Consider the following 20,803-nt stretch of genomic DNA (forward strand, 5'->3'; position numbering starts at 1 on the left):
CAACAAAGCCAGGCCACATGTTGCGGAGCTGCTGGCATCACACCTTGATGATCTGATCTGCGTCCCTTAGTCTATTCATAGTGGCAGAACATTCTTCAGAGAACAATTAATAACCTCATTTAAAGAATGCGGATGCATGCAAGTGGGGTTTTTCTGTGTGTGGCATTCAGTACTGAATAAAACGAGATGTTCTAAGCATTTTGCTTCTATTTGTTATCATTTGTATGTCATCAACATGTCTATCAATCCTGTGATTTCCATAGCTTTATGATTTTTCCTGCACGGTGTTGCAATTTCAATGTTAAAAAATGTATATGTATACAACATACAGATACATTTGATAATGGATGTATTTTCAGATATACTAGGGTAGATAACTAAAAGTGCCTGTGCCAAATATCTGGAGCAATTTAAACACAATAAATTAAAAAACGACTTACTTAATGTGCACCCCTTTTCTTGATTAGGGAGATAGGTTTATTTAAAGTGGGTATGGCTTTGGAGCAGGGGCATGGTTTAAATGTACTAGATTTTAGTGCACATTTTTGGTGTTAAACTCTGCCATTAATATATGGTACAAACAGACTAAGAGACTAAACAGTCTTAGGGTACGTTAACACAAGCGGATTTTCGCAGCGTACAGTAACCCCCCCGACATGCGATGGCCCCAACATATGATAAAATCGACATACGATGTCAAAATAGATATACGATGCTTTTATATGTCGGGGCCATCACATTAACTGCTATCCGACAGCGCAAAATGCTTAAGCTGCTGTCGGATAGCAGTTTAAGCATCCCGGGCAGGTTCGCTTACCTATTCCCGCTGCTCCGGGTCCATTTCGCGATCCTCCGGCGTCTTCTGCATCTTCTCTGGGGTCCGGGCCTCGCTTTCCGGCGTCGTTACTATGTCACTACGCACGCCGTGCCGGCGCAGCAGCGTAATAACGTCACCAGAAAGCGAGGCCAGGACCCTGCACAAGATGCGGAAGAAGCCGGAGGATCGCGAAGAAGACACCGGAGCAGCAGGACAGCATCGGGAGCTGTGAGGACCTGGTCCGGAGCGGCGGGGACAGGAGAGTACAGCTTCCTATACTACATTGCACGGATCCCTCAACATACGATGGATTCGACAAACGATGGGTCGTTTGGAACGAGTTACCATCGTATGTTGAGGGACCACTGTATTTCGTTGCGGATCCGCTGGTGAAGGCCCGCTCTATGCTGTCTTTACATGTTCCTGCTCATAGTGGCAATACTCGAACATCGCGGGAGCTCTCTGCCTAGCTCAGGGCAGCGAGAGTGGCCGCGATGTGAGAGTACGTCGCGCACATCACTGCAGTGTGTCTGCATGTGCCGCTACGAGCAGGCACATGTAAAGACAGCATAGAGCAGGCCTTCACCAGCCGATCTGCAGCTTAATATCCGCTGTAAATCCGCTCGTGTGAACGTACCCTAAAGATGCACCAGATTTTAAAACAGCCTGACCAAGTTGCAAATTAAGAGAGCCTAATAAAGAAAAACTTTCTACATAGCTGAACATGAATATTATATTACAGGAAAGACAGGACTTTGTGACTACAGAATGGAAAAGTGAAGATTCCAAACTTATGTTAGTTGGATCACATTACCCAAAAAAATTTTAACCTGCTGTACAGTGGACATTTTCCTTGATTTATCAATGTCTGTAAGAAGCAGCTTTTTATGCAGTTACTTTTGCGTTCTTTTTGACGGACGTGAGCATTATTTACAAAAAAGGGGCACGGACTTGATAAATATCACGTTTTTTTAATTTTTTTTTTTTTTTTTTTTTTTTATTACCTCAGAAAGCGCTTAGAGCCACCAAAAGCACAGACATTTTTCATAGAGCATTTTTTTTTTTTAACAGGACACCACAATCTAAAATACACAGCAATTTTTCCTTGTCAAAGAGTTAGATAATTCAGCCACACGTTGCCATTTATAGGACATAAAAAAAAATAAAAAAAAGGGTTTGGCTTTTTTACATGGAGAAATTTGAAATTACGGTAGACTCGATACAAACAGCTGCGGGCAGGTGGAGATATTAAAGCAAAACAGTTCTTTACCAAAAGTACTGATTCGTAGATTAGAAAGAAATGAGATTTTTTACATTTAATAGGGTAAAAAGATGGAACAATTTAATAAATGGATACACGCCATCTCTGCAAAAATTTTAAATGGTAAGTGGTGGGAAAATTAATAAATGGGAATATTTAATCCATTTTAATCCATACATGCTGCAGAGAAAACACATTTTAATAATATAAATAACTAAATAACATAAAAAAATTAAATAAAAAAAAAAGGACATAACCAAACATGACAGTGTTAGAGCACATAACTTTGTTATTAGAGCAGTATAACAAGGGACTAAACTTAACAAGGGTTCTGCCGATGTTTTCCAAAGGGTGCCTCTACCCTGGTCTATATTTGCGCATTTTTTGAATGACATGCTCCCATGCTCTAAAATTAAAAGGACGCATACAGTAAATATCGTCCACTGCATAAGACAAGATGGAATTCTGCTTCTCACAGCCATTTATGTGAAAATGGTATATAATCAATGGACACTTTTTTGTTTTGTGCAAAAAACGCTTTGCACAATAAATATGCGCCTTTTTACAGCAAAATAAAAAATGATGGGAACAGCTTGATAATTCTCCCCATAAGGGCACACAAATTTCACAATGTATAGTTAGGGTATGCCCACACTGAGGAAATTCAGCAGGGAACTTTTCTTCACTGAATTTCTTGGTGAATTTGGGCCATTCAAAATTATCTGGAATCAGCGCTAATGTCTAGGCCAATTTACCACAGACATAAGCGCGGTCCAATTCCAATGCGGACTTCGAATGGGAAATTCCTACAGGTGAACATGGCCTCACTTTGCTACTTGTTTAGACTAGCAAATAAAAACTGAGCATGAAATTGTTTCAGGATTCATAGATTTACATATTTAGGGATAGAGGTAGTTCAAGGTTGCCAACATTTTTACAAACGCTGCCCCACAATGAATTAATCAGTGGAATTTTGCTAACTATACATATCAAGCCTGTAGAGATGAATGGAGCAGCAACAGGCATGTGCGACAGCCTTTCCAGTGAAAAAGAAGACAAAGGAGACAGGTTCTTGTAATGTGTGGAGCACCCAGAGACCAGTCACCCATCACCTTTTCTGGGCATAGGCAGAGTGTAGTTGGTGGTAAAATTCTGTTAGGCTAGGTTCAGACTGCGAAATCTCCGGGCAGAAAATTTCCGCCCGGAGATTCCGAGTGCGGCCTGCGCTGACTGAATCAGTCGGCGCTAGGACCGCGCGGACACTGCAGTCTCCAATAGACTTCAATGTGTTCCACGCAGATTTCTGCCTAAAGAAAGAGCAACCCCTTTCTTCAGGCGGAAATTTCCAAGCGGATTTTCCATTCACAAATTCCGCTTCACAAATTCCGAAGTATGAATTTGTGAACAGAAACCCATTCAATACACTATACATTTTAGCAAACAGAATTTCCGCCTGCAATTTCAAAGAGGAATTGCAGGCGGAAATTCCGTAGTCTGAACCTAGCCTTAAGAGTAGTCAAACTGTGCTCACATGTTGCACCTTCTACATTGGGTTCATTTGACATATGGCCTATAAACTAGTAATCCCTCTGTCATCATATCTAAACATTCACTCAAATATATCCTGGTTAGCTTCATTAACTAATCCATAGAACAACAATCTATAGATGCAACTAAAAGGTATAATATATTTTAAGTAATATGACAGTACTAGCCAATAACAGTGCTAGACACCAGCAGGTAAGAGGATGGGCCGATACTTTGGTGTCTCTGTACGGCCAAGTTCTGATTAAAATCTGTGAGGCATACCTAAAGCCTGGAGGACACCGCGGACCACTGCAAGACCCCCATGCACATGGTATTCACAGCAGTCTTCTCCTGTGAAGCTATGAGGACCTGAAAGAAATCAGTCAGCTAGCCAGTCAGAATCTTTGCTTCTAATTCATCATGCATTCATTACCTAGACAAAATTTCAGAAGAATGTAAATACTTCATTGCTTGCATATGTAATTGTAAATGTCTAAAGACAACTTACCGTAGATTTAACATATCTTGGTAGATGCACATAGTGAGGGGAAAAAAAAATTTCAACATCCTTACCAAAAACGTCATACATTTGGAACTACAAATCATGTTTAAAGATATCATGGTTAGTTTCCCAAAAGCATGTGCATGAGGTCCAAAATAAGAAAAAAAGAGCTTTTGTTCCCGGTCTCCTAGTGTCCAGCTGAATAAAATCCAGCATCTTTGTAAGTCCTTGTACAATATGCTATGTAGTACCCGAAAGAAGTCTGAAGAGGTCATTGTTGCTCTCTGTATAGAAATACATTATGAAGGATTACTACTGGTAAGAGTAGGAGAGACAACCAAACTATGATCAAGTGGTATTCCCAATCCAGGCATTTAAGTGTGATCCATGCAAACCAATTGAATCTGGCTCTGAAGTCCCAGTGATGGAACCAGAACAAAAGCAGAAATGTATGGCATATGCTGTGTATGCCCCTACTTGTTTGTGATTTACCCTTTAACAACTGCCATATAGTGTCAGCCGTTTAGGGAACTTCTTCTGTTGCACTGCCTTTAATGGCAGCACTTCAGAAACCTGCTGAGCTCAATGACTAGGCTGTTAGCAACAGTCTTGGGCATCAGACTACTGATCGGACATCAATAAAAGTGTAACAGTGATGCTTCATCAATGGCCATCATGTAATGCTACATTTTCATTAACACGGTAGCCCAATGGATTTAAATTACTGCATACGGATTTAAAGGGGTTATCCACCATAAGGTTATTTTAGTATGTACCTGCCAGACAGTAATGGACATGCTTAGAAAGGATCTGCGCTTGTCTTGGGGCTAAATGACTATGTTGTGAGATTACCATAACTCTGAGGCTATCTTTTTGTGAACTGGGTATTTTCTGTTGGAGTTCGTTCTCTCAAACAACAAATCCCCAAGTTCCTTGTTTGTAAGTGTAAGGTCACCTTCCTCCCTTCCAAACATCATCCATCCCACCCATTGAAACACAACTGAGCTGCATTCCATTCAAAAGACCAATGTTTTCTAACCAGGGTGCCGCCAGCTGTTGCAAAAATACAATCAGTTGCAGAATGATCTCTCTCCCACCCAGCAGTCGCTCCACCCTTTGCACACCTGACTAGTGAGGTCATGTCTCGGCTGCACTTCAACCTGAGAAAAACTGAGTAAATTTGTATGCTGTTAAAAATAAAGATTTGGGCGAAAATCACAGAAAAATTGTGAGACCACCATCACACACAGGTACAGACATTATATTATGAACTACACTAACTATACAGCCCCTCTAGCATAATCAAATAAAAGAATAATCCTGGAATACCCATTTAAGTTCACAGCTGACTACTAGAGGTCCCAGTAGCAGGACAATTTTCTAGAGGAAACCTTACAAAAAAAAAAAAATAAATCAGAACAGTATATTTGATTTGTGGGGGCTGATACTCAACATCACAGCCAATCAGCTGTTCAGTCAATCCACAGCGCCTTGATGTACACAATGTAGGTCCACATGACGAAACAGACTCCGAACAAAATGTAGTGGTGACGCCAGGTTACTGCAGTGAATAGATGCTAAGCTGCAACAACCCAGTGCCACCACTTCAGAATGTACAAAGCAGAAGCGTCCAGCTTATGTACATTGCTTACATTTAGGCGCTTTGGCTCACCTGAACACGTGATCAGTGGGGGTGCCAAGTTTCTGCATCTGCCAATCAGAGATTAGCGGCCTATTATGAGGATAGGCTTTCAATTTGTAAAAATTAGAAAAACCCCTTTAAGAAATGTAAACATTAACAGACACATAAAACGTAATTATTTTTATTTATTTTTTATACAGGCTGCAAAGTATTTTTCTTTAGGCACTTATAAATACTGTATACATTGGACTGCAGAAAAAGTAAAGTTTGCCTAACAAATAATAAAAAAATCCACTGAATACCTGAAAACCATACCACCAGTCCTCTGTCCAACAGCTCCCCAGATTTCGGACACAAAATTGAAGCAAGTTTTACTTGCCGTGGAGGAGGCAATGTCTGCCACTTTGTTAGGAGGTGCAGAGTCTTCTGACTAGCAGGGCCACTTGTCCTGATAACTGCCACTCCACATTTCCCATGGCCAGATGAGAGGGCAAATATGGTATCTCTAACATGATGGCATATCCAATTCTTTACAGGACTACAAAGAAAAGTCAGTTATTGATTATAAATGTCACAAAAAAAGGGAGCCAATCAAGAGGAGGGCATAGGGAAAGATGATATATCTATCAAGAGGCAGAAAATGTATAATTCTGCATAAGCCACTGTGATAAATGTAGTGCATCTAATACCCAACCTAGTTTCCAGCAGTAATAAATCTGCCCCATTATCTCTTATCTTTTGTATCAGTCATGGCACTAGTCATGTTGTGTAATAAATTAATTATACTCTCACTTAAATAGGAGTAGTCTACTGCACAATATTCCCACTCCGTTGTGCCCGGGCTGGAAAAAAATATATAAAATAAAAAATAAATTTGAAAACTGCGTTCCCCCAGATCGCCGCTACAGCTGATTGGTCCTCCGGTTGGGTCTTCATCCTTTTTCCTGTGCACAGGCTGTCCCGTCTGGGTCTGTGATAGGATGAGCACCGTGTGACTATCCGTGCACAGGAAGAAGGATAAAAAGTGGACCGGAGGACCGATCAGCTGTAGCGATGCTCCAGGGGAACACAGGAAGGTGAGTGAAAGTGTTTTTTCAATTTTATTAAATTTTTTTCAGCCCGAGCACAACGGAGTGGGAATAGTCTGCACTAGAGTACTCCTTTAAAAGAAAACAATCTTAACTATTAGCATAATCCATGTATTAAAATTATGAAAAAATAATAAATGCAATTATAATCCAAATCTGACAGAAAGGAATTTTTACATTCTTGAAAAAATAAATAAAGACAGGAACAAAAAATAAAAAAAATTAAAAAAAACCATGAACTAGAGATTTTTATAGTAATAATATACAAGACTCCATTCAGCATGATTTATATTTAATGTCATATATTATATGACATATTTAATCTGTCACTAACCTGTCGGTACAGACTGGTAGCATAGGTGACACTGATGATAACCATACTTACATGGACCCGTTGTAAGCTTTGGTTCTCCTGCATCTTCCACCATATCTTCTATTCTGGGGCCAACTTGGAGCATGGGTGGGCAGCGCTTAGCAACGTTGCAGCTGCTTAGCAACGTCGCAGCTGCTGTTCTCAGCCGGGTCCCACTGCTAGCAAATAGCAGCAGTGACATCACTAAGCTTTGATATAGCAGTAGATTGCGTGAGAACCACAGCATGGAATGTGACCAGGTAAGTATGGTTGTCATCAGTGTCATCTGCACTACCTGTCTGTACCGAAAGGTTAGTGCACGTGACACTGATGACTGATTTCCTTTAAATTTAACTCTCCACTGACAAGTAGTACAAACACTCTTCTTATCACTTAAAGCTGAAAAACAGATAGTTAAAGGGGTATTCGAGGCCAAAACTTTTTTTTTATATATCAACTGGCTCCGGAAAGTTAAACAGATTTTTAAGTTACTTCTATTAAAAAATCTTAATCCTTCCAATAGTTATTAGCTTCTGAAGTTGAGTTGTTGTTTTCTGTCTAACTGCTTTCTGATGACTCATGTCCCAGGAGCTGTGCAGCTCCTATGGGGATATTTTCCCATCATGCACAGCTCCTGGAACGTAACATCATCATTGAGCAGTTAGACAGAAAATTTCAGAAGCTAATAACTATTGGAAGGATAAAGATTTTTTAATAGAAGTAATTTACAAATCTGTTTAACTTTCCGGAGCCAGTTGATATATATAAAAAAAGGTTTTGCCTGGAATACCCCTTTAAGGCTAGGATTCCACTTGTTTTTTTTCTGGCAGTTTTTGGAGAACTGCCACTGCAGTTTTTGAGCCAAAGCCAGAAGTGTATTCAAAAGGAATAGGACATATAAAGGAAGTACTTATACTTCTCCTCCCTTATGGATCCACTTCTGACTGTGGCTCAAAAACTGCAGTGGCTGTATTCCAAAAACTGCCAGAAAAACTGCCAGAAAAAAAACCAAGTGGAATCCTAACCTAAATGAGATATCTCATGTCCGAATACTTATCCCCTATCTGCACAGACTTTGTCTTAGTAATTTTTAAGCAATATATCAGTGTACAAATATTAAACCATTTATACACTTTGATACATTTCTTATGATAGAAAAATGTATCTAGCATGTAAACGTTCCCTTAAAGGGGTATTCCAGGCAAATCCTTATTTTTATATATATCTCAACTGGCTCCGGAAAGTTAAACAGATTTGTAAATTACTTCTATTAAAAAATCTTTATCCTTCCAATAGTTATTAGCTTCTGAAGTTTTCTGTATAACTGCTCAATGATGATGTCACGTCCCGGGAGCTGTGCATGATGGGAGAATATCCCCATAGGAACTGCACAGCTCCCAGGACGCGAGTCATCAGAGAGCAGTTAGACGGAAAACAACAACTCAACTTCAGAAGCTAATAACTATTAGAAGGATTAAGATTTTTTAATAGAAGTAATTTACAAATCTGTTTAACTTTCCGGAGCCAGTTGATATAAAAAAAAAGTTTTGGCCTGGAATACCCCTTTAACCACGCAGGACAAATATTTACCTCCTGCGCCGGCTCCCGCGATATGAAGCGGGATCGTGCCGCGATCCCGCATCATATCGCGTCGGTCCCGGCGCTCATCAACGGCCGGGACCCGTGGCTAATACCACACATCACCGATCGCGGCGATGTGCGGTATTAACCCTTTAGAAGCGGCGGTCAAAGCTGACCGCCGCTTCTAAAGTGACACGGCTGCATGGGGAAACGGAAAAAAAAATCATTGTGCGACAAAATCGGAAAAAAAAACGCCATTTTGTCACTTTTGGGGGCTTCCGTTTCTACGCAGTGCATATTTCGGTAAAAATTACACCTTATCTTTATTCTGTAGGTCCATACGGTTAAAATGATACCCTACTTATATAGGTTTGATTTTGTCGCACTTCTGGAAAAAATCATAACTACATGCAGGAAAATTTATACGTTTAAAAATGTCATCTTCTGACCCCTATAACTTTTTTATTTTTCCACGTACAGGGCGGTATGAGGACTCATTTTTTGCGCCGTGATCTGAAGTTTTTATCGGTATGATATTTGTTTTGATCGGACTTTTTGATCACTTTTTATTCATTTTTTAATGGTATAAAAAGTGACCAAAATACGCTTTTTTGGACTTCGGAATTTTTTTGTGCGTACGCCATTGACCGTGCGGTTTAATTAATGATATATTTTTATAGTTCGGACATTTACACACGCGGCGATACCACATATGTTTATTTATTTATTTTTTTTACACTTTTATTTTTTTTATGGGAAAAGGGGGGTGATTCAAACTTTTATTAGGGAAGGGGTTAAATGACCTTTATTAACACTTTTTTTTACATTTTTTTTTGCAGTGTTATAGGTCCCATAGGGACCTATAACACTGCACACACTGATCTTTTACACAGATCACAGGCGTGTATTAACACGCCTGTGATCAGCATTATCGGCGCTTGACTGCTCCTGCCTGGATCTCAGGCACGGAGCAGTCATTCGTCGATCGGACACCGAGGAGGCAGGTAAGGGCCCTCCCGGTGTCCGATCAGCTGTTCGGGATGCCACGATTTTACCGCGGCGGTCCCGAACAGCCCGACTGAGCAGCCGGGTCACTTTCACTTTAGAAGCGGCGGTCAGCTTTGACCGCCGCTTCTAAAGGGTTAATACCGCACATCGCCCGCTTCATATCCCGGGAGCTGGCGCAGGACGTATATATACGTTCTGTGTCATTAAGGGGTTAAATTCAATGGGGTCCATTTCTCAAGGTATTTAGAGCCTTAATACCACATGTGTGCCTAAGCACTTTTTTGGGTAAGCAGAAAGTTATGAAAGAGTTACCTAAGCAAATTTCAGTTTTCATTTTACAGTGGTCACAAATTTATGATGTGCGAAAGTCGCACTTAGGCAAAAAATAAATAAAAAAAACATCTGCAAAAAGGCAGGTTTTGTGGGATATCCCAAGCATACAGTATCTAGCACAGACGGAATGTGCTCCAAAAAAGCACAATTCGTAAATTGGCAATAGAGTTATAAGTGTCCACAGTTTATTCACATCTATGGGGAGTGAAGGGCTACTATAGCACAAATTGCCGAAAAAGTTACTGCAGGCCCTGAAATAAAAAGGTGTGAGATCACACAGTACAAATTAAGCTTGCAGCATAGTGGGCTGTATAGCTGCAGACCAGAAAATGGGCCCTTGCTGACCCCTGTCTATTGTTGAAAACACCAACAATGGACATGTAAGCATCACTTAGCGCTTTCTACAGCAAAACAAGCTGATCACTAGGGGAGCGGTATACCACGGTTTTAGGTCCGGTCAGAAAACTGGATACGGGGTAAAAATTAACCGACCGGAGTCATTATATAACTCCGGTCGGCTCATTCAAATTAATTAGATCGGGCCAGGTCTGGCTGGGATACGGGAGTGCCCGGTTTTCACTCCCCTCCCAGTCGGATCATCAAAACGTAGTGTGAACCCACCCTAAGGCTAAGTTTTTTTTTCTGCAGTTTTTGGAAAACTACCACTGCAGTTTTTGAGCCAAAGCCAGAAGTGTATTCAAAAGGAATAGGACATATAAAAAGGAAGGACTTATACTTCTCCTCCCTTAGGCCAAGTCTCCACTTGTTTTTTTGTGGCAAAACGCCAAGAAAAACGCCAATTCTGCCGCATGGCTTTTTTTAGCCAAAAAACACTGCGGCCAGATGTTAGCTGTAAATCAATGAGAAATCGCAAATTTCGAATTCCACTTGGCGTTTTTTTTTTATCCTTTTGGCATTTTTTCACTTTTTTTGCAGCTCCTTGGCGTTTTGAAAAAAACACTGTCGCTCAAACAGGCGTTTTTAGTCAAAATCGTGGTGTTTTGCTCCAATAGAAGTCTATGGGAGTGAGAAAACGCCAAGAAAAACGATATGTGGGGTTTAACTTTGGTGTTTTTGCAGGCGGTTTTTAATCTTTTTTGGACTTTAGCGATCCAAAAAGTCATGGAGATACCCGTTTTGAATAAAATTTCGTAGGGTACCATTAAAAAAAAAAACTAATAAAAAAAAAAAAAAAAGATACAGTAGTGAAGGAAAAAAAATTGTTTCTAACGGAAATGTATATTTTTCACTAGCTGAGTACCCGGCGTTGCCCGGTTTTTCCTTCCTAATCCTTTTTGGGGAGGAAAATAAACAAAGGAGGAAGCTTTTGACTTCATATGCAGTCCTCATATATTGTTGTCATATCCCCGACCTCCTAATATGTATACCAGGTAATGAAATAGCTCCAGCTGTACGGAAATTATATGGGAACATACATTTCCAATTGCTTTGCATGGGACGCTAAACTAAAACCACGACCCTCACAAATGGGGGTAGTTAAGGGTTAAATTAATTATCCTATATTTTAAGTGGACATATAAATAACATGTGACCAAGTATTATCGGAATATCTCCAGCCGTTTGGAAGTTATGCAGTAACATATTTCCCATTGACTTGCATGGGACTTTAAACATAAACCGCACCCCTGGCAAATGGGGGTGAGTAAGGGTTAAATTACCTATCCTATGTTTGTTGTTGACATATAAGTAACTTGTGTGCCAAGTTTCATGTTAATATCTTTAGCCATTTGAAAGTTTTTGTGGAACATACACACACGTAGATAGAGATTAGAGGGTAGAGGGTAGAGGGTAGAGATATATATATATATATATATATATATATATATATATATATATATATATATATATTATAAAAACATTTTATTACTTTTTAAACAGGGATCAATTTATGTGTGCGGGGAAATAAAAATGTAGCCGACAATTATAAAAATGTATTGTGTGTGTTTTTTTCACTTTTTTTCTTTATTTAAATTTTTTAGTTAGTACTACTACTCCCAGCATGGAACACACTTTTCCATGATGGGAGTAGTACTACCTGTACTAATAGACAGATCGCCCATTGTGATTCTCCTGCATAATACATAGATGCGGCCGGCCGCTCTTCTGTGGTCCCCTGCCCTGACATATATTTACACTTATTCATATTTCCCACAGAGCTGTGATTGGCCAGATGGTTCCAGCCAATCACAGCTCTCTGTGAGAAATAGGAATATGTGTGTATATATATTTATATGGCCGTGCAGGGGACCATAGAAGAGCGCCGGCCACATCCATACATTATACAGGAGGATCACAGCAGGTGTCAGGAGGAGTGACATCCGCTGTGATCTTTCCATATCTGCAGCTACTACTACTCCCAACATTGAAAACACACTGCCTCATGCTGGGAGCTGTAGTACCTGCATTAATGGACAGATCGCAGTGGGTGTCAGAAGTTAAACTCGCTGTGATCTGTCTATTAATGCAGGTACTACAGCTCCCAGAATGGAGCAGAGTGTGCTCCATGTTGGGAGTAGTAGTACTTGCAGATAAGAACAGATCACAGCGCGTATCACTACTGACATCTGCTGTGATCGTCCTGTCTATAGCAGAGATGGAGCGGCTGTATACATCACTCGCATCCCTGCTCTGCACTATACTCCGGCCGGCCACTCATTCATTCATTCATTTTTTCCTCAGATCTGTGATTGGCTGCAACCATCCGGCCAATCACAGCTCTGGGCGGAAAATATGAATGAGTGATATGAATTTCTATTGACATCACTGGCCAGAATATAGTGCGGAGAGGCGAGCGCTGTATAGACCCGCTCGCTTCTCTGCTATATTAGGGACGATCACATCGGGTGTCAGGACTGACACCCAGGGCGATATGTCTATAGTACGGGTACTACCACTCCCATCATGGAACTGTCTGTTCCATGCTCGGAGTAGTAGTACTACATAAAAAAATGTAAAAAATTGAGAGAAAAAAAAAAAAAAAGTGAAACACACACTTCATTAAAAAATAATAAAAATTGGGTTATAAAATATATACATTGCATTTATTTAAAAAAATTCCATCACTGCTGCATTTTTTTTTCTGGTACCCAACAAATTTTGGGTACCAAAAAAAATACCAAGGTGCAATTTCCACACAAATACATAATGACGTACATTGCACTGGCGGTTTTTCTGGCGGTTTTTAATCCCTAAAAACGCAGAACAAAAAAACCAAGTGGAGACTTAGCCTTATGGATTCACTTCTGACTTTGGCCCAAAAACTGCAGTGGCAATATTCCAAAAACTGCCAGAAAAAAACCAAGTGGAAACTTTGCCTAAGGCTAGATAACACATTACTTTTGGTGCTGTAAATTAAGGCAAAGCCCAAAGTATGAAGGACAGAATTAATTTTCTCCTCCCTTTTGTATCTACTCATGTGTTCGGTTTAAAAATTAACCACAAGAAAAACTGCATTAAAATTTGCATCTTTAAATCCAGCCTAATAAAGTTTTTTTAATCTGCCTGGTACCAAATGGGTTAATTCCCTTACATTTCCCTTTGGAGATTTAGCTCGAAATAGTTTAATCTACTGCTGGGGGAATTTACACATTCAAATGCTTATCTATGGCCTTAATGCCTTGAAAGATATTTCCTTAACCTTCTACTGAGGCATCTTCTTCATAATCGCAGCGCTTCATCCTAGCTCAGAACATTAAGGGTACGTTCACACATACAGGATCCGGAGCAGATTTCATGTGCAGGATTTGTAACTGCCGATTAGAAGCTGTGCTCAGACATTTAGGTTACATAGAGATCTGCAGCAGAAAATCCAGTGCATCAAATCTGCGTACGTGTGAATGTACCCTTAAGGGATTAGTACCAGAAACCTATATTTCCCTACCGGAGAACATCTGCAGTGACTCTTTAAAATACTCTGAATGAGAATTGGTGGACGGTTTGTACGCTATGAGCATAAACAATGCAAGTACAATACAGTAGGTACCTTTTAAATGTCACAAAGATTGATAAAAGTATATATTGTAATGTCTAACTGAAATAAAATACAGCCCTAAATTTATTATGTTTGGGCTTGTAAAACAAATTCTGTTTAACCAGAAAAGATTACTGCATGATCCCTAGGTTAAAGGGGTACTCCGGTGAAAACCTTTTTTCTTTTAAATCAACTGGCTCCGGAAAGTTAAACAGATTTGTAAATGACTTCTATTAAAAAATCTTAATCCTTCCTGTACTTATTAGCTGCTGAATACTACAGAGGAAATTCTTTTCTTTTTGGAATGCTCTCTGATAACGTCAGCAGAGAGCACTGTGCTTGTGATGTCATCATAATAATAATAATTATAAGTCTTTATTTATGTATTGTTTTTCTTAGTGGGATTTGAACCCAAGGCCCCAGCACTGCAAGGCAGCAGTGCCAACCACTGAGCCACCATGCTGCCCTTAGCATACATCTGCTATGCACGGTTGCTAAAATGGACAGAGATGTCAGCAGAGAGCACTGTGCTCGTGATGTCATCAGTGTTCCAAAAAGAAAGGAATTTCCTCTGTAGCATTCAGCAGCTAATAAGTACTGGAAGGATTAAGATTTTTTTTAATAGAAGTAATTTACAAATATGGGAAAATATATGTATATACCAGTCCTCAAGAACACTAGGGATGTGTAGAATAAAGAGGAAAGAAAATAGTGGATCTAATAAAGATTTATTAATATATGTATATAAGTAAGTAAATGCAAATAAATCACCAATCACTCTGCAGGGCCCTTGCAGGAATGAATTGGTAATAATCAATTAATATATAAATAAAAATGCAAATGAAAATGCAGATAAAAATGCAGATAAAAATAATATAGCAGAAATGCACCCATGTCCACTACGGTGGCTAACTACCGTAGTGGACATTGGTGCATTTCTGCTATATTATTTTTATCTGCATTTTTATTTATATATTAATTGATTATTACCAATTCATTCCTGCATGGGCCCTGCAGAGTGATTGGTGATTTATTTGCATTTACCGTATATACTCGAGTATAAGCCGAGTTTTTCAGCACGATTTTTGAAATCCTCTGTAGAAATACTGCAGCAGATTAAGTTGCTACCCATTGACTTCAATGGGCCGACAACAAATTAGCTGCAAACATTCTGCAGCAGATTACATACCTGTGAATGTTCCCTTAGAGTTAAAATGTTCAAAGTTACATAAAAGAATGAAAAACAGACACTTATTTGCTTTAACATTTCCCCTGATATAAAAAAATTATCTTACTAATATACTTACTATCCAGATAATGTATTCAAGCACCTTCTGAAGGACCACATGTCTAAGTAAGGTACTGCGTCCACTCCTCACTCCATTACTGATCTTTAAAATTCATCTGAAACAACCAAGAATTTTGTCAATGAGTATAAAACTACCAGCCCTGGAGACCTTCAGAATGAGAGCTATGTAGGTGTGAATGTACCCTACAGTAATGGAATTAAAGGCAGCCATTTTTCTTTCCCTTAAAGGGGTACTCCCATGGAAACTTATAAAAAAAAAAAAATCATCAACTGGTGCCAGAAAGTTAAACAGATTTGTAAATCACTTCTATTAAAAAATCTTAATCCTTCCAGTACTTTTTAGGGGCTGTATACTAAAGAGAAATCCAAAAAAGAAATGCATTTCCTCTAATGTCATGACCACAGTCCTCTCTGCTGACCTCTGCTGTCCATTTTAGGAACTTTCCAGAGCAGGAGAAAATCCCCATAGCTAGGGATGTACGGTATACCGGTTCATACCGAATACAGAACTTTTTGGGCTGCACGATATGAATTTTCCCCCATACCGCAATACTGGTTGGGCTCCTCCCCCTCGGGAATGTATTATCAGGCTCAGCCTAGCGCAGCGCTGTCCCCACATCGGGGAACTAGTCCTGTGTTACCTGGCAGCACTGTTCTGCCCCCCCCCCCCCCCCCCAATTAATTATCAGCCCAGCGGGGCACTACTCACAAATGTCAAGCACTGCCCTCCTCCTCTTTGTTGGGGGCTGCCGGGCGCTGGAACTCTAAACTGTACACCAGTGGTCTCCAACCTGCAGACCTCCAGATGTTGCAAAACTACAACTCCCATCATGGGAGTTGTAGTTTTGCAACAGCTGGAGGTCCGCAGGTTTGACACCACTGCTGTATGCTGTATACCTATGCCCAGGCTGCAAAAGATACAGAAAATAAACTTTTAACTCACCCACCTAGGCCGGACAGCAGTCAGCCTATCACCGGCCGGAGCGATGCCCCGCCCCGGCCAATGATAGGCTGAGCCCACTGTCATGCAAGAAGCCGGCTTCTTACATGACAGAATGATAGGCTGAGCCCACTGTCATGCAAGAAGCCGGCTTCTTACATGACAGTGGGCTCAGCCTATCACTGGCCAGGGCAGGGCATCGCTCCGGCCGGTGATAGGCTGACGGCTGTCCGGCGTTCCCGTCCCCAGCGTGCGGCCGAGGTGGGCGAGTTAAAAGATTATTTTCTGTATCTTTTGCAGCCCACGCATAGGGATACAGCGTACAACAGTGGTCTCAAACCTGCGGACCTCCAGCTGTTGCAAAACTACAACTCCCAGCATGCCCGGACAGCCAACGGCTGTCCGGGCTAGCTGGGAGCTGTAGTTTTGCAACAACTGGAGGTCCGCAGGTTGGAGACCACTGGCGTACAGTGAGTTCCATCGCCGGCGGCCCCCAACAAAGAGGAGGAGGGCAGTGCTTGACATATGTGAGTAGTACCCCGCTGGGCTGATCATTAATTGGGGGGAGCAGAACAGTGCTGGTGGGTCACATGATTTTGGGGGGGGGGGGGGGGGGAAGCTGAACACCGTGCGCGGGTCACATGATTGGGGTGGGAGGGTGGTGGACAAAAAAGCGAAGGCGGGTCACATGATTTGGGGGGGGATAACGGTATATACCGTGGAACCGCCGTAAGTAAAAAAAAAAAAATACTGTGATACACATATTTGGTCTTACCGCCCAGCCCTACCCATAGCAAACATATGCTGCTCTGGACAGTTCCTAAAATGGGCAGCAGATGTCAGCAGAGAGCACTGTGGTCATGACAAAGGAAATTAATTTCTTTTTTGGATTTCTCTTTAGTATACAGCCCCTAAAAAGTACTGGAAGGATTAAGATTTTTTAATAGAAGTGATTTACAAAATCTGTTTAACTTTCTGGTACCAGTTGATTAATAAAAAAATAAAAAAAAGTTTTCCACGAGAGTACCCATTTAGAAGAATTTCCGTTAAAGGGGTACTCCACCCCTAAACATCTTATTTCTGAACTAGAAGCTGCTGTTTATGAAACCACGCCCACTCCATTCATGTTTATGGAGACGGCGTGACGGCTAGTACCTAGCCATCACGACTCCTCCCACAGAGATGAATGGAGGGGGCGTGGCGGCTGTGGTCGCCTGTTATCCGGCAAAGAGCGGAGTTCACTCCGTGCATCGGATGACTGGAGTTTACAATGGGTTTTACTTGGCTGGGTGCACACAGGGTAAGATCCGCAACAGTACTTCTGACAAGGACTTAAATACTGGTGGAAGATTCAAAATGTTTTATCTTCTGCCAGAATCTGTCAGTAGCCAACAGTACTTTGAATGTCAGTGCCTATTTCCACAACAAATTCAATGGAAAATAAGTTCAGATTCAGCCGCATGTCTGCTCCCCTAACCATGGAGCAGAAAAGGCACAGAACGTAACAGGCAAATTGTCCTTACTGAATTCCATAGTTGGTGCATTTCCTTGGGCCTCATTCGAACAGTGACATTTCCGGGCAGGATCCTGACAGGAAAATTCTGCTTGGCAATTCAGATGCAGCAAAGTCCAGGGATGTGGAATTCCTATCGCCCAACGCCCGGGACAAGCAGTTCCGGACGCTGGGCCGTTGATTTCTTCAGGCATTTAGCCCTGCTTCGGGCAAGCAGCGTTAAATGCCGGAAGAATTCACACAGGTCCGCTCACACTGTTAGGCTGGGTTCACACTACGTTTTCTCCCATACGGGAGCGCATACGGCAGGGGGGAGCTAAAACCTCGCGCTCCCGTATGCGCTCCCGTATGTCATTCATTTCAATGAGCCGGCCGGAGTGAAACGTTCGGACCGGTCGGCTCATTTTTGCGCCGTATGCGCTTTTACGACCGGACCTAAAACTGTGGTCAACCACGGTTTTAGGTCCGGTTGTAAAAGCGCATACGGCGCAAAAATGAGCCGACCGGACCGAACGTTTCACTCCGGCCGGCTCATTGAAATGAATGACATACGGGAGCGCATACGAAGGCATACGGGAGCGCGAGGTTTTAGCTCCCCCCTGCCGTATGCGCTCCCGTATGGGAGAAAACGTAGTGTGAACCCAGCCTTACTGTACTTACATCTCCCTGCAGCAGTCTATAACAAGACTTCCTTGCGGGGATGCGCGCGATTGGTGACATCACATACGCAGCTCAGGACGTCGGGACGCTGACGTCCTGTGCAGCGCCTGTGATGACGTCACCTATCGCGTGCATCCCCGCAAGGAAGTCTTGTTATAGACTGCTGCAGGGAGATGTAAGTACAGTAACAGTGTGAGCGGACCTGTGTGAATTCTGAGTGAGATAAACTTGCCTAATATGAGGATCTGCCTGATCACCAGGGGCAAAACTACATTCTTAACGGTCCAGTAACAAAAGTGACCGCCGAGCCCCGGAGCACACATCGGGCCGGAGTACAGGTAGCAGGGGAGGTTTGGTAAATAATGTGGGAGAGGAGAGGGGGGTTGGGCTGAAATATAATGACACAAGGGGTAACAGAGGGGGGAATATAATGACACAGGGGGCATCAGAGGGGGGGGAATATAATGACACAGGGGGCAAATATAATGGAGCAGGGGGCCCTACTTGATCCCTACCTGATAAAAGGGACATACCTACCTGAAGGGGGACTACTGTAGTGCAAAATAACTTATGCCCATAAGTGATAGATCACGGGGGTCTGACCGCTGGGACAACCCCCCATCTCTTGTATGAGGCCCCAGCAGACGGCATGAAGGGAATGTTCCATCCCTGCATGACACGACTGCTGAAATGCCCCCTCCACGTATCTATGGGATACATGGGGGGGCTGTAGGCCGCTGCGTCATGCTAACAAGCCCCCATTCCTGCCGGGGCCCCTTACAAGAGATCGGGGGGAGGGCTTTCCCAGCGGTCAGGATATGTTATTTTGCATTGCAGTATTCCAATAATGGGGCGGACTTATCAGGGACTCTATCCACCTAATGGGGTGACATACTGGTCTGTCTATCAAGTTTTTATTAAGAAAATAACTTATTTACATACTATTTGGGTTACAATTATTTTGTACCAGGACAAGTGGATTGTTATGAGGGACAAGTAGATTCTGCTCCGTTTTAGTCCCTTGGACAAGTAGTTTTTAAAAAAAAATTCCACACCCCTGAAAGTCCCATCGTTTTCAATGGGATGTTGTGTCCCAAGCACACGGTAGAATTTCCTATTCCGGCTTTCACAGAAAGAATTCGCATCTGCAAGTCTTGCCGGCGTCCACTGTCCATTTGTCCAGAAATTTTTCAGGCTAACATATCCACATTTATTGCAAGATTGTAGCAGGTTTCCCACTGCGAGTTTAAATCAGTACAGAAATGAAATAATTGCTAGGAAAATCTACACGTGTAAATGTACGCTTAAAGGGGTACTCCACCCATAGACATTTTATCCCCTATCTAAAGGATAGGGGATAAGATGTCTGATCGCAGGGGTCCCACCACCTGTTTCTGCTTCAGAAGCGCTGGAGGGTTTGGGTCGGGACCACTGGCAGGAGGGTCACGCCCCATCCAATAGATTTGCAGTGAGGGGACGGGGCATGACGTCACACGGGGGCAGTCGTGACGTCACAGACTTCAGTTCCGGTGGTTGGGACCCAGACCCTTCAGTGCTTCCGGAGCAGAAACAGGTGGATGCCACATGCTTTATTGCGGGGGTCCCCAGCAGCGGGACCCCCATGATCAGACATCTTATCCCCTATCCTTTGGATAAGGGATAAGATGTCTAGGGGTGGAGTACACCTTTAAGGCAGTGTTTCCCAACCAGGGTGCCTCCAGATGTTGCAAAACTACAACTCCCAGCATGCCTGGACAGCCAAAGGCTGTCCAGGCATTCTGAGAGTTGTAGTTTGCAACACCTGGAGGCACCCTGGTTGGGAAACACTGCCCTAGAGTAAGCTAAACTATAGTACTGTATAGTATTGGTATGTTCACACATTCATCATTTTTCTGCATATTTTTTTTTTTTTTACTGCCCATTTATTTCAATGGCTAGCACAATCTGCAGCAACAAAAATACACATAAGAACAGGGAGCCTGTCACAGGGAAAATGCAGTCCTATCTGCAGGCAGGTTATAGAGCAGATGGATAGTTATAAAGGAAAAGTTCGGAGCCAAGTAGGTGCTCCTACCAGATTCTGTTTTAACCCTTATATGCCTGGTGTCTCCATCCAACTGTTGCAAAACTATAACTCCCAGAATGCCTTGTAGTTTTCCATCAGCTGTAAGCACCACACACACACATAACCTCCTGAGCCATCCCAATTTGGTATATAATATTAGGCATCTTCCCACAGAAGCGCACACCCAATAGTTCAGTACACAGCAGCCCATTTC

The 20,803-nt window shown here is 42.0% G+C and overlaps 1 protein-coding gene across 4 annotated transcripts in view; it reads right to left on the reverse strand.

Annotated features, from left to right (window-relative positions):
• GTPBP3 (GTP binding protein 3, mitochondrial) overlaps positions 1 to 20,803 on the reverse strand; it is a 101,157-nt gene that overhangs the window by 80,039 nt on the left and 315 nt on the right. For 3 of the 4 annotated variants that reach the window (XM_056518224.1, XM_056518223.1, XM_056518222.1), the window contains exons 2-4: positions 15,410 to 15,506; positions 6,052 to 6,287; positions 3,888 to 3,974 (exon numbers count right to left, since the gene is read on the reverse strand). In XM_056518224.1, coding sequence (XP_056374199.1) covers positions 3,888 to 3,974; positions 6,052 to 6,287; positions 15,410 to 15,450 — 364 coding nt within the window. In that variant the 5' untranslated portion in view covers positions 15,451 to 15,506. Of the gene's footprint in view, positions 1 to 3,887; positions 3,975 to 6,051; positions 6,288 to 15,409; positions 15,507 to 20,773; positions 20,794 to 20,803 lie in introns of those variants that run through there. The other variant, XM_056518225.1, reaches the window with a different exon arrangement.

This window comes from Hyla sarda, chromosome 1 (genome assembly GCF_029499605.1).
Source record: "Hyla sarda isolate aHylSar1 chromosome 1, aHylSar1.hap1, whole genome shotgun sequence".
Lineage (NCBI taxonomy): Eukaryota > Metazoa > Chordata > Amphibia > Anura > Hylidae > Hyla > Hyla sarda.